This window comes from Mesoplodon mirus (assembly GCF_964341445.2).
Source record: "Mesoplodon mirus genome assembly, chromosome: 14".
Taxonomy (NCBI): Eukaryota; Metazoa; Chordata; class Mammalia; order Artiodactyla; family Ziphiidae; genus Mesoplodon; species Mesoplodon mirus.
In genome coordinates this window covers 12,490,699-12,504,623 of record NC_138990.1, presented here as the reverse complement: position 1 = coordinate 12,504,623, position 13,925 = coordinate 12,490,699, and the positions used below count along the sequence as shown (strand labels likewise).

At 42.1% G+C, this 13,925-nt stretch overlaps 1 protein-coding gene and 1 pseudogene across 2 annotated transcripts in view; one reads left to right on the top strand and one right to left on the bottom strand.

Moving 5' to 3' along the window:
- The window catches only part of POLR1B (RNA polymerase I subunit B), a 28,199-nt gene that overhangs the window by 10,617 nt on the left and 3,657 nt on the right, over positions 1 to 13,925 (top strand). The window contains exons 8-13 of the mRNA XM_082642862.1: positions 4,305 to 4,476; positions 5,443 to 5,724; positions 6,817 to 6,950; positions 10,682 to 10,852; positions 11,429 to 11,590; positions 13,679 to 13,870. Of these exons, the coding sequence (XP_082498988.1) occupies positions 4,305 to 4,476; positions 5,443 to 5,724; positions 6,817 to 6,950; positions 10,682 to 10,852; positions 11,429 to 11,590; positions 13,679 to 13,870 (1,113 nt within the window). The remainder of the gene's footprint in view (positions 1 to 4,304; positions 4,477 to 5,442; positions 5,725 to 6,816; positions 6,951 to 10,681; positions 10,853 to 11,428; positions 11,591 to 13,678; positions 13,871 to 13,925) is intronic.
- Positions 33 to 4,272, bottom strand: LOC309815833 (heterogeneous nuclear ribonucleoprotein A1-like; annotated as a pseudogene). Its single transcript has one exon. The product of its transcript is annotated as a heterogeneous nuclear ribonucleoprotein A1-like (transcript).

Here is a 13,925-nt window from a genome sequence, read left to right as displayed (position 1 = left end):
GGCTTCAGAGTAGACTAACTTTACACAGCACATTTAAAAAAAAGACACATTTATTCAGTGTCATGATCAGACTATTACATTTAGCAATCAACAGCATGGGTGCAAAAAAAAAAAAAAAAATCTACATTAAAACCCTTTGTTGGAATGCTTTACACTTTCCACAGAACAGAAACTAAAATAACCTGTTATACAATTAGTCACAAATACAGTCCTCGAGTTTTGCCCATACACATGAGTATTGTCTAAAACATGTCTTCTTTGTAGCAGCTAGGCCCTGCCACCACTGTGCTTGGCTGAGTTCACAAATCTGTTGTAAACTGCAGCTTCCCTGTCACTTCTCTGGCTCTCGTCTCCTGCTAAGCTTTGTTTCCTGGCAGTAATCAAAACCTCCTGCCACTGCCATAGCTCCTGCTGCTGCTGGAACCGCCATAGCCACCTTGGTTTCGGGGTTTGGCAAAGTATTGGCCTCCACCACCATAGGGGCCAGAACTTCTGCCTCCAAAGTTTCCTCCTTTCATGGGTCCAAAATTGGAAGACTGATTGTTGTAACTGCCAAAATCATTGTAGCTTCCACCACCTCCAAAATTGCTTGCATCATTACCAAATCCATTAGAGCCATCCCCACTGCCACCATAGCCACCACCACCACGGCTGCCACCAAAGCCACCTCGACCACTGAAGTTTCCTCCACGACCAAAGCTGTCATTCCCACCAAACCCCCCTCCACGACCACCACCAAAGTTTCCAGAACCACTTCGACCTCTTTGGCTGGATGAGGCACCAGCCATCTCTTGCTTAGATAGGGCTTTCCTTACTTCACAGTTGTGGCCATTCACAGTGTGGTATTCCTGAATGACAATCTTGTCTACAGAGTCTTGGTCATCAAAGGTTACGAAAGCAAAGCCTCTCTTTTTGCCACTGCCTCAGTCAGTCATGATTTCAGTCACTTCAGTTTTCCAATACTGTTCAAAATAATCTCTTAGATGATGTTCTTCAGTGTCGTCTTTAATGCCACCAACAAAAATCTTTTTCACAGTTAAGTGGGCACCAGGTCTTTGAGAATCTTCTCTTGAGACAGCCCTCTTTGGTTCCACAACTCTTCCATCCACCTTGTGTGGCCTTGCATTCATGGCCGCATCCACCTCCTCCACAGTGGCATATGCGACAAACCCGAAGCCTCTGGAGCATTTGGTGTTTGGATCCCTCATTACCACACAATCTGTGAGCATTCCCCACTGCTCAGAATGGCTCCTCAGACTCATCGGTTGTTTCAAAGCTCAAACCTCCGATGAAGAGCTTCCGCAGCTGTTCGGGCTCTTTGGGTGACTCTGACTTAGACATGACGGCAGTGGAGGGGGGCGGGGGAGACGTTAACGATGCTTACTCGGCGGCGTCCACGAGCAGAAAGCTGCAGCAGTATTGTTTCCTGCATGTTTAAAATTTTTAGTTTGGGCATTTTATGTAGTCTTTTTTTTTTTCCCACTTTTTGTTTGTTTGATTGTTTAGCAGTAAGGGACTGACAGATCTTAGCTTGGCCAGGTTCAGAAATTTCTTTAATGTTTTTATAGAAGCTAAATAAAGACAATATCAAATCTTGGTCATAACATGAATGATAAAGTGTAAATGGCCTAGATACACACATACAGTCAGTCCCCGTTGCTCACAGAGTCTGTACTTGTGAATTCACGTACTCGCTAGAATTCATTCGGAACACCAACAGTATCAGCACCCTCGTGATCATTTGCAGACGCGCACAGAGCGCTAAAGAATTGCAGTTTCCTGATGTTCATGGTCCCAGCTGAGGTCTGATGAGCTGTAAACAAGGGTCTCTACTGCCATGTTTTTCACAGTTACGTGCTTTCTGTTGGTGATTTTGCTGTTTAAAGTGACCCCCAGGCTCAGCGCTGAAGTACCGTCTAGTGTTCCTAAGCGCAAGAAGGCCGCGACGTTCCTTGTGGAGAAAACACGTGGATTAGACAGGCTTTGTTCAGGCATGAGTTACGATGCTGTGTGCTCTGAGCTCAGTGGTCACGAATCAACAGAATAAACTAAGGTGTCTCTCAACAAACACAAAAAACGAGGTCCTGTATTGATGAGTTGACGAAAATGTCAACGACCAGAGCCTCCCTGAAGTCTAGCCCTGCATTTCGCCTAGGAGCAGGGCTTCTGTGCTCGCCGCTGCAGTGTTCACAGAGACAGGATCGCAGAGACGTGGTCACTGTACACAATGAGGACTCTGTGTGTGCTGGCAGAGAATGTTGGCATGACACAGAAAGAATTCTATAAGCAAGTTGACTTGGTAGCATTTTATATTTTGAATATCATCCCTAAAAAAGATTTAAGAGATCGCAGAACAGCGGCAGGGAATGTGGAGAGGACCGAAGTAAAAAGCTCCAAGTCCCCAATCTGGTCCGTCATTAACTTCTTACTTGAAGATAATAACTTTTGTTTCTGTCTGCGCTGTCCATAAAGTTAGATTGAAAAATTTTGGTAGCCTAGAATTTCCATGATACACATTCAAATCAGGCAGAAGTTTCAGTCACCTTGAAAGACTCCTTAAACTGAAGCATGTGGGTTCGTTGCGAGCCGGCCATGTTAGAAGTATCTTCAGTTGCACGACATTAGCAAGGTGACCTGTTTCAGCAACAGAGGAAAGGAAACTTGGGACTTTTTCAGAGAATCCATTGCTTAAAAGTGTCTGATTTCCTTACCTTTGCCTCCGTGATACTCAAGCTTTTAAACCTCTGAACTCGGGACATGAAAGCAATCCTCAGAAGGTACACGACAGTGACCTGATGTGAATGACAGGCTTGTATAACCATCTCAGCGAGCGTTGCCACGGAGACTGAGGTCCCTGTGATTGGGTCTGAGGCTGCTTAACAGGGTTGGGGAGTGAGGGACGCTGAAGCAATTCCCCTCTGAACTGTGAGCGCAGATGGGGAGATGCTGTTCCTCCTTCTCAGCGCTGCCTCGCTCTTCGTAGGCTTGTCCGCCCATCTCTTCACATTAGCCCTTTTACCAGAGAGGCTGGTGAGCCTCATGGGAAGGCTTCCTGCCTGGAGGGCTCTCGCTTGCTTCTGCACGTACTGAGTGTGCAGACCGCACAGACGGGTCCACAATCGCTCACCTGCAATTCCAGATCCAGAAAGTATGAGAACCAAAAGAAAAATGGGAGTTGGCAGCGAGACCTGATCCTAACCAACAGGAGGCTGTTTATAACTTTCATTTGCTACACTTAGTATGACAGTTTGTTTCAGGGTAGAAATGTGTTTGATTATGAGCCAGTGCCTCAGTCTCCATCATGGGTGTTAGGTAATAAAAGGTCTGTCACCTTTCTGAAGCCTAAACAATTCTTAATACTGAAATGCATTTGGCCCACGGGTTTTCAGAGGTCCTGTACTGCAGTGCTTCCTGAGGAAAAGTTTGTTGTGAGGCTGAAGTAAACATGCAGAGCGCCAGCTTGTTGTACGTGCCCAGCAAATGCTAGGTGACCTCGAAGAGACCACGGGCAGGCCTCTGACCCAGGAGGAGAGTTTAGCTCACTCCTTCCGCCTCCCCGTCTCCAGTTCCAGAGCATTGTACCCACATCTCTGTTCCTCATCTCTGACTTCTTTCCTCTTTTCTCTTTTGTTTTCTCTTCCTCTTCCATTATGTTTCAGCTTTTATATGAGAAGAACGTGTCGGTCTTTCCTACTGGCTTGTCAGGGGTCCTGTGTGTTGGGCGTCATTTGGGGACTTCGGGCTCTTCTTAGTTGTTTTGTTCTTGGGACAGCGGGCTGCTGCTTTGTCTCAGGGCTTTGTTGTTGTTGCCTGTTCCTAGGGTTGAAGGTCTTTTGATTATTTGATAAGAGCATTTGAATTAAAAACTTTTCTAAGGCCCAAGCAAACCAGTTTTGGTTCTTTTCTATTACTGTGGATAATCTCGACTGGGAGCGATTTTGTTCCACCCCAAGGGACCTTTGACAGTGTCTGGAGGCATTTTTGTGGGTAAGGGCCAGGGCTGCTGCTCTAACATCCCACAGCTCACAGAACAGCCCCTCGTCACAAAGAACTACCCAGCCAGATGTCCACAGTGCCGAGGCGAAACTCAGCACTGCAGAAGTCTGTATCTTCTGTCTTAAGAAATGCCTGAGCTGTAATAGTACTTTGAAAAGCTGTTTTTTTCAGGTTTATAGTTTAGAAGTTTTCCTCGTCAAATGTATGAATTAGTGGGCTTTTGTTATGGATGTGCAGGTTATGTAAGAGTAAATATCCAACTTGTGGTCATTAAAATACCTAAAAATTTAAATTTTTTCTTATTTCAGGAAAAATTGGAAGCTTGGTTAGCATCTATTAAAATAGCTATAGACAAGAAGGCTCAGAAGACCAATGTGTCCTTAAACACTGAAAATTTGATGAAGATTTTAAATCTGGGAACAGACCTTACAAAACCATTTGAATATCTTCTTGCTACTGGGAATCTACGTTCTAAAACAGGTGAAATTAAATAGAGAGGCTCCATTTAGTTATGATTTTCAAATTATTTGTGTAATGTAGGTTTATATATTGCTGAGAGATTCTTTTCAAAAGTGAACTTCTTACTCAAAGACAGATTTCACATTGTAAATTTTGACAGGTGTATATTGGGCTGTAGACAGCCTGTCTGTATAGTTGAAATCTAGTTTTAATGATCAAATGCATTTCCTGTGCCTCTTCCTAGAAAACTAAAGAAAGCTTAGATCTCTGAGGAAAGGTTAACTAGATGGGTTGTCTGGGAGTGTTCTTAGACATGCGCATCCCTAAACCAGTTGTATTAGAATGACTGGACAACTTTAAAAAGTGGTTATTGAGGGCCCGGAAATCTTTTTTTTTTTTTTTTTAAACAGATGATACTGGTGCAGATTCCTTAAGGGCTAACAAATGCTTGTGTGTTATCCAGCCCTCTTGGATGAATCCCATTTAATTACTTGCTATTTTATTACTCATTTAATGTTTTCCCACAAAGGAGATAGTGTAGAGGAGATGGAGAAACAGTCGAGGCTAAAACAATTTGTGAAATCCGGGGATTTTTACTATGTTTTTTAAGCTCTTCCCCTCACCAGAGCTGAGTAAACTTTGTGATAACTCACTCTGTGATCTCTAGTGTACTCTGAGGTTTTATCTTATCAGAGCCTCCAGTAAAAGGCTTTTTTTTTTTTTTTTTTTTTGCGGTACACGGGCCTCTCACTGTTGTGGCCTCCCCCGTTGCGGAGCACAGGCTCCGGATGCGCAGGCCCAGCGGCCATGGCTCACGGGCCCAGCCGCTCCGCGGCATATGGGATCCTCCCAGACCGGGGCACGAACCCGTATCCCCTGCATCGGCAGGCGGACTCTCAACCACTGCGCCACCAGGGAGGCCCAAAAGGCTTTTTTTTTTTTTTTCCTTAAGTTTAGCCCATTTTCAATGACATTTGTTTTATTAAGGTCTTGGCTTCCTGCAAGATTCCGGACTTTGTGTTGTGGCTGACAAGCTGAACTTCATACGCTATCTCTCCCATTTCCGCTGTGTGCACAGAGGGGCAGATTTTGCCAAGATGCGGACCACCACAGTACGCAGGCTGCTGCCAGAGTCCTGGGGTTTCCTTTGCCCCGTGCACACCCCCGACGGGGAGCCCTGTGGTCTCATGAACCACTTAACTGCCATATGTGAGGTCGTCACACAGTTTGTGTATACAGCATCTATTCCAGCTTTGCTCTGCAACTTGGGTAGGTGGTGTACAGCAGTCTTGTCTTGTTTGCTTGTGTGGGTTTTAACAGGTGCAGAGCTATTAAGTTGTGCTTCTTTGGGGGTTGAGCAGAGAATTCTTGTAAGGTGGATAACCTGTGACATTTTGTAAAGCACTTGCTGTCTTCAGGTGTTGATGGCTCATGGCAGAGTGTTCTTTATTTAATTAGAGTCGATTCTTGGTATTGGCAGTACTTCTGTAAAGTCACCCCTGGCACTGAATTAGCAGATGCTGAGCCGTTGTTCCTGGGGAAACAAAAGATTAGGTTCCTCTGAGCCTCTCGTCACAGCGTTTTCATCACCTGGTACATAGTCTTGCTTTATGTGTGTTTCTGTTTAAAGACGCCTTCTTTAATGTGTAGTGTTGATTCATTAATATTGAGCCCTCAGCCGACAGCACTGTAACGATAAGCTTATCTAACACGTTTTTCCATAAGGCTCAGCACGGCCTTGTGCTTAGGAACCAGCACTTTCACACTGTGCTTGAAGGCCGTTATAAACAGCAGAATCACCAACAAAAGCACAAAGATGCAAAAAACATGGCACTGAACAGAGTGCGGAAAGGACGCTTGTTTACAGTATGAGTTGAAACAGCGCGTCACCTGGTTTGACCTCAGCTGGGAACACGTGTATCCGGCGATTCAAAATTTTCACTGCATGTCCTCAAATGATCAAAAAACGCCACTAGTATTGATATTGGGGTTACGAATAAATTTTAGCAAGTAGGCAAATTTGTGATATGTGAACAACGAGGATCGAATGTAATTAGATTTTTGGAAAAAAGTTAATATGTTTACATGGCTCAGAAATCAAAATACAAAAGGTGTACAGGGAAAAGCCTCCCTTAAACCCCTGTCCCCCTGCTACTCTCCTCACTGGCAATTAGAGACAGTAGATTTGGGGGTTCCTTGCTGAAATGATTTAGATATTTACTCAGGCAATACAAAAACATTCCGGTTTAGAGACAAGATGACTAGACAGCTAAAATGATGAAGCATTGTTGAACCTGGAGGGAAAGTTAAATGTTGGGAAAAGCATCCTGACGTGATCATTCCGTTTCCTCGCTTCACCAGGCGTCACTCCAGTTGATGGAGCTCCACATCGGCCGTACAGCGAGTGCTACCCTGTCCTGCTGGACGGTGTCATGGTTGGCTGGGTGGATAAGGAGCTCGTTCCTGGCATTGTCGATTCTCTCCGACATTTTAAGGTGATCTTGAGTCTCTGTGAATTGTTCTGTGCTTCCGTCTTAGGTTTTCAGTCATTTTCTAGTTGTTGAGGTAGCCCCAGGGCATTCTCGAGTGTCAAGGGGTCTGGAGGTCAGAAGCTAATTACAAAAGTGCCCATACGTCCTCTCTGGTGGCAGCGTCTTGCCTTGTACTGACGTCATCAGTTTGGGTCAGTGACAGGTATTTGACCTGTACTTTTTTTTTGGTGGTTCCATTGAGGCCCTAGTCTACTAATCTAACACATTTTAAACTTTTTTTTTTCTTGGTAAATACTAGTGGCATATAGGGGACCTTGAAATATGGACTTTATATTTCAAGTAATATTGAAACTATACAAGATATAAGTCATAACTTGTTGCATTCTGGGTCTTGAGATACCTTGAAATACATTTTTTTAAAAGTCAAGTAGAGGGCTTCCCTGGTGGCACAGTGGTTGAGAGTCTGCCTGCCAATGCAGGGGACACGGGTTCGTGCCCCGGTCTGGGAAGATCCCACATGCCGCGGAGTGGCTGGGCCCGTGGGCCATGGCTGCTGAGCCTGCGCGTCCAGAGCCTGTGGTCTGCAACAGGAGAGGCCACAACAGTGAGAGGCCCGCGTACCGCAAAAAAAAAAAGTCAAGTAGAATGACTCTTTGAATAAACTAATCTTTAAAATTTCCTCCTAGTAAGAGTCTTTGTTGCTTAGATAATGTCCCTTAGTTTGGCAGTAGGACGAATTTGTAGTATACGCTCTGCCCTGTTTAGTTGGTTTTGCCCCATGTGCTTTAGCATTTGTATGCTTTTTCTAAATACTGTGTACATCTTAGTTCTGAACGTTTGAGAGCAGTGTACAGATGTGTCCCCTTTTCCATGAAGATTTTCCTGTATATTTTCTAAGAACAAGGATTTTCTCTTCATTGACCACAGTGCACTTAGCAGAATTAGGGAAGGTCAGGTTGGTGGAATCCACAGCTGATACTCAGATTATTCCATTATGTCTTGAATAACGTCCTTTATAGCTAGTTTTTTTCTTCCTTGTCTGGGACCAAGTCCAGAATCATGTGTTACATGTAGTTGGCCTGTTTCTTCTCCTTTAATCTGGAACAGTTCCTCAGCCTTTAATGTCTGACTTTTTTTTTTTTTTTTTTTCCCAAGAGTACAGGCCAGTTTTGTAGACACTGTTGTTTTATGTAGCTTTCTTATGATGAGATTCAGGATATCTTTTCAGGAGGCACTTGATGTTGGCTGGTCTTCTGGCTGGTGACATTAACTTTGATCACCTTAAGATTCTCTTCTTTAGATTAAGTCCGCTGTACTATTACTAATTTTTTCTGTAATAAGTAATATGTAGAGAGAGATTTGGAAGCTCTGTGAAAGCCCTTTTCCTCATCAAATTTTCACCCACTAGTTGATGAATTCTTTGCAAATTTCTTACCATTCCATTGATGATTCTTTGCTGAGTTACCTTTTACTGTAATGGTTGCCACATGGTTGTTTTCTAATGCCGTCATTTGTTCTATGTTTACTAGTTGCTATTACGTAAGGTAGAGTTTTCCGGTTCCCATTTATTTATGTGTTCATTTATTAGCATGGATTTATAGATGCTCATTTTATTTCATGAGTGTTCTCTTACGATCATTTATTTTGATGCTCAAATTGTATCAGATTTGGCCAGTGGGAACTACTCTGGACTGGTCCCTGGGTTGTTTTGTAAATATATAGAACAAAATTTATCATTTTAGCAGTTTTCAAGTGTACAGTTTAGTGACATTAAGTACATTCGTATTGTTGTGCAACCATCACCATTATCCATCTTCCAAACTTTTTCATCATCCCAGACTGAACCTCTGTACCCATTCAAGAGTAACTCCCCATTCCCTGTTTCCCCAGTTTCTGGTAACCACTGTTCGACTTTGTTCATGAATTTAACTTTGCTAGGTACCTCGTGTAAGTGGTACATAATAAACCATACAATATTTGTCCTTTTGTATCTGGCTTATTTCACTTAGCGTAATGTTTTCACAGTTCATCTGTTCTGTAACGTGTTGGAATTTCATTCCTTTTTATGGCTGAATAATAGTCCTGCATGTGTGTGTACACACACACAGTTCTTTTGGGTGTATACTTAGAAGTGGAATTGCTGAATCATATGGTAATTCTATGTTTAATTTTTTGGCATCCATGGAGAAAATACTGTGAGATTTTCCCCTTGGACGCATTAAGTGTATTATATTAATTCATTCCCTAACAGTGATCATTCTCTAATAATAATGATGAGTAATGAGTCTTACATTCCTGGAATAAATCCCACTTGGTCATTATTTTAATACTTAATAGATACTAATACTTTCTTAAAGACTAATATTTTACTTAAGATTTTTTATAATCAACATTTACAAATTTCTGCTTTATAAAAAGAATTAGAAAGTTTTCCTTAGTTTTCAGTGCTCCGAAACAGTCTGTGCAGCATCGGGTCATCTGGTCTTAGGTCTTGTAGAATTCACCTGTGAAATCATCCAGCTCTAGTGCTTTCTTTGGGGATGGCTCCTTGATACCTGTATTTCTAATATAGAAGTTGGTCTTTAATCTTTTCACCTCTGCCGCCGCCTGTTAAGGTAACCTGAATTTTATTCATTTCATCTTGGTTTCAGAGAGATATGCAAAGCAACCCATGGACTTAAAATTTTGTTCTGATGTTTTTTTTCCCCCTTTGCCATTTTTTACTCAATATATTCATCCCCCCCTTTTGATTAGATCAAGCAGTGGGTCCTGTTAATTTAAGAACTGAGAATTGTTTGATTTATTAATTTCAACGTTTTTCTGTACTCTACCTCATTAATTCCAGGTTTTACTTTCCGTTTGATTTCTTGTACTTTGTTTTGTTGTTTTAGCCTTTGAGCTAAGAATTCATTCATTTATTTTCATTCTTTCATTTTATTGATAATTTAACTGAATCGCCATAAGTTCTGCTATACTGGTTTTGTTATTTTTTCACATTTCTGTCATTTTAGTTTGTATATCTCCTTTCACCCAGGAGTTCATAGAAGGTTTTTTTTTTTTTGCTTGTTTTTTAAGTCCCAGGTGGGGACTTACATGAATACATTTTAAAATAACACCAGTAATCTGTATATTATTTATTTATTTACTATTTTAGTATTTATTTATTTGGCTGCGCCAGTTCTTAGTCGAGGCACACGGGATCTTCGTTGTGGCATGCAGGATCTTTTAGTTGTGGCATGTGACCTTTTAGTTGCGGCATGTGACCTCTTACTTGTGGCATGTGGGATCTAGTTCCCTGACCAGGGATCGAACCTGAGCCCTCTGCAGTGGGAGCGCAGTCTTAGACACTGGACCACCAGGGCAGTCCCCAGTAATCTATGTTTTAGACATCAGAGGATAGAATTTCATTTAGTATGTCTACACACACATTCTTGGTTTACCTTTTCCCCAGTCTCAGTTGTACGCAGTTTGCCTGATACTGGGACTGAGCCCCCAAGGAAGTAGGGCTTTTGCCCACTCTGGATATGGGGCGAACGGCCATCTGTGTGGGGTTGAGACTGGCAGGGCACTAGGCTTGTTACCTGCAAAACTGATTTAATTCTAAAGATGTTGCCTTTCACATTTGATCTGCTTCTCTACTATACCCACCTCCTGGGTGGCAGGGGAGATAGATGTAAAATACTTCATTTATTCTTAATTGAACTCTTTTTTTTTTTTTTTTTAATTGAGAACAGGTTTTGAGAGAAAAAAGAATTCCTCCCTGGATGGAGGTGGTCCTGATCCCCATGACAGGAAAACCAAGTCTGTACCCAGGATTGTACCTTTTTACCACTCCTTGTAGACTGGTGCGGCCTGTGCAGAACTTGGAATTGGGCAAAGAAGAACTAATTGGAACTATGGAACAGGTACATAGACTATGTGTGATTGTATAGTATGCAACTTTCAGAGACTTAGTAACTATTTCTTTTTTAAAAGTGTTGCTGTTATCATTACAGTTGGGGCATTTGAAAGAAAGTCAAAGCTTATGTTCTGCCTCTTCTGTGACCAGCATGGAGCAGTTTTCATGCTCCTCAAACTTGAGAGAGGGCTGGCAGTCACATTACTTGCCTTTGCCATCCCGCTCAGCTCCCCACGTTCCTTGGCAGCCACCTCTGCCTCGGGTGGTGAGACTGAAACGTTCCGTTAGAACCACGCTCAATCTTTGCCTACATTTCTGCAGTTGCAGAACTCTGGGCTTTGTGCTACTTTAAAAAAAATGTTCCTCCTTCCTCTCTCCCTTCACAGTTGGACCAGGGTAGATTTAGAATGAAGTGTGTAAGGCATGTGGTATTTCTAACGGTGGATCCCTTCAGTGTTGACGATACTGGGTGGGAAGTTTTTCTTTCGTCTGTGAGGACTAAACTCTGAGAGATAGAGCTAATCCGTGTCAGCAGTCACAGTTGTTTTGTGCCTGGAACTTCCTCGTCCTTCCTCTTTTCCAGATCTTCATGAACGTTGCCATCTTTGAGGATGAGGTTGTGGCTGGCGTCACCACCCACCAGGAGCTCTTCCCTCACAGCCTGTTGAGTGTGATCGCCAACTTCATCCCCTTCTCTGATCACAACCAGAGTCCGAGAAACATGTACCAGTGCCAGATGGGTAAGGTGGAGGGGAAGGTGGTGGTAGGCACAGAAGAAGAGGGCTTGTATTTTTTTTTAATTTATTTATTTATTTAATTTTTTATTTTTGGCTGCGTTGGGTCTTCGTTGCTGCGAGCAGGCTTTCTCTAGTTGCGGTGAGAGGGGGCTACTCTTTGTTGAGGTGCGTGGGCTTCTCATTGCCGTGGTTTCTCTTGTTGTGGAGCACATGCCCTAGGCGCTCAGGCTTCAGTAGTTGTGGCCCGCGGGCTCAGTAGTTGTGGCTCACGGGCTCTAGAGCACAGGCTCAGTAGTTGTGGCACACAGGCTTAGCTGCTTCACGGCATGTGGGATCTTCCTGGACCAGGGCTCGAACCCGTGTCCCTTGCATTGGCAGGCGGATTCTTAACCACTGTGCCACCAGGGAAGTCCCTTAAATCTGTTTAAAAAAATTAGATCTGTATGGTTTTCTGCCATTATTTCTAAAAATATTGCTTCTGCCTCATTCTCTCATCTCCTGAGACTTCAGTTACGCATCATATATGTTATGCCTTTTAGTATTGTCCCATAAGCCACTGGATTTTTGTTCTCTTTCTTCTTTTTTTCTTCAGATTGGATCATTTTTATTGATCTATCATATTCACTGTCATCTAGTGCATTTTTATTTCAGAAACTTAATTTTTTAGCTTAGAGCTTCCATTTGTTTCATTTTTATAGTTTCTGTTTTATCTGAGAGTCTTATCTTCATTCATCGTGAACATATTTTCCATTGCATGAGCAGAGTTATAACAGGTATTTTTAAATCATTGTCTGCCAGTTCCAACATTTGGGTCATCTCAGGATCAGTCTCCATTGATTGCATATTTCTTGAGTCTTGGGCATGTTTTCCTGTTTCTTTGTATGTCTAATAATATTGGATTGGATTGTGGACAGAAAATATGTTGTAAAGACTAGATTCTCTTCTGTTCCTCAGAAGAGGGCTGGTTTTTAGATTACTGGAAGCTAGCTGAACAGCTGTTGAAGTGCACTTTTTACCTTAGGGAGGCTGCCCATATCTGTCCACCGCACACAGTGCTGGACAGAGTCCACCAAAGATGTGGACTCAGTTTATATGCAGAATGTAAGCCTCTCCCTTTATGGTTCTCTCCTTTCTGAAATTTCCCCCCTTATAGTTCCAATTGCTGTCATGCTCTGAACTCTATCCCTTGATTCTTCAAGCCAATAAGACTGTGGGTTTCTGAGCTTTAGCCACTACACTGACTGAGCCATCAGGCAAAAAATTAAAAATAAGAAACAAGACATTAAAAACCGAAAAAACTGGAAATTCACTCTGAAGTTCCTTTTGTCCAAATGTTAATCCCTCTCTAATTTCTATTTTTTATTACATTTCAGTGCTTTCAGGTAGTGTGTATACGTATGTAGTTGATTTTCTTTTCTGGATTTTATACTTACATGTTGGGGTTGATATTGTAGGAGTATCTCTCTATACTGGAAACTGGAAGTCTCCCTTTTTAAAAAAAACTCCCGTGTATGTATTTATTTATTTTAGTTTTAAAAATCGTTTTGAGTTGATTCTCTGTACTGTAAGGTAGTAGTACAAAGAAGCGTCTTACCTGCCCCCCGTACCTATCTCACTGTGCATAATTTACAAATACCAACATCTTACTGTGTCTGTGTGTCTGTGTGTGTGTGTCTGTGTGTAAGAAAGTAATCTACTTAGATAGTAGTTACTGTCATCCATCTCTTCCCCCAGGAGTAGTAATATCCTGTAGTTTGTATATATCCTTTACATCCCCTTTTTATGCTTTTATTACATTACATGTGTGTCCATAAACTAGGTCTAGAATTGTTTGGGATGTGTGGCAAATGTACATGAATGCATCCTATTAAATGTCATTCTGTACTTTTTCTCATTTCAGCATTGTTTTCATGGGTCACGTTGATACACATTTGTCTACTTCATTTTCACCCCAACTATTAGTCTGTAGTAAACATAACCAGCATGATTATTTATTCATTCCCCTATGATGAATATTTAGTTTCCAATTTTATATGTCACCTTTATAATCGAGGAGGAAAAAACCAAATACTAATTTTTTTCCCTTTGTAGGTAAGCAGACTATGGGCTTTCCACTCCTCACTTTTCAAGACCGGTCAGATAATAAACTGTATCGTCTTCAGACTCCACAGAGCCCTTTAGTGAGACCATACATGTATGATTATTACGACATGGATAACTATCCAATTGGGACAAATGCCATTGTTGCTGTTATTTCTTACACTGGCTATGATATGGAAGATGCCATGGTAAGTTTTACCAAGAGATGTAGTTCCATCCTTTTTCATTTTTAACTTTTTTGTT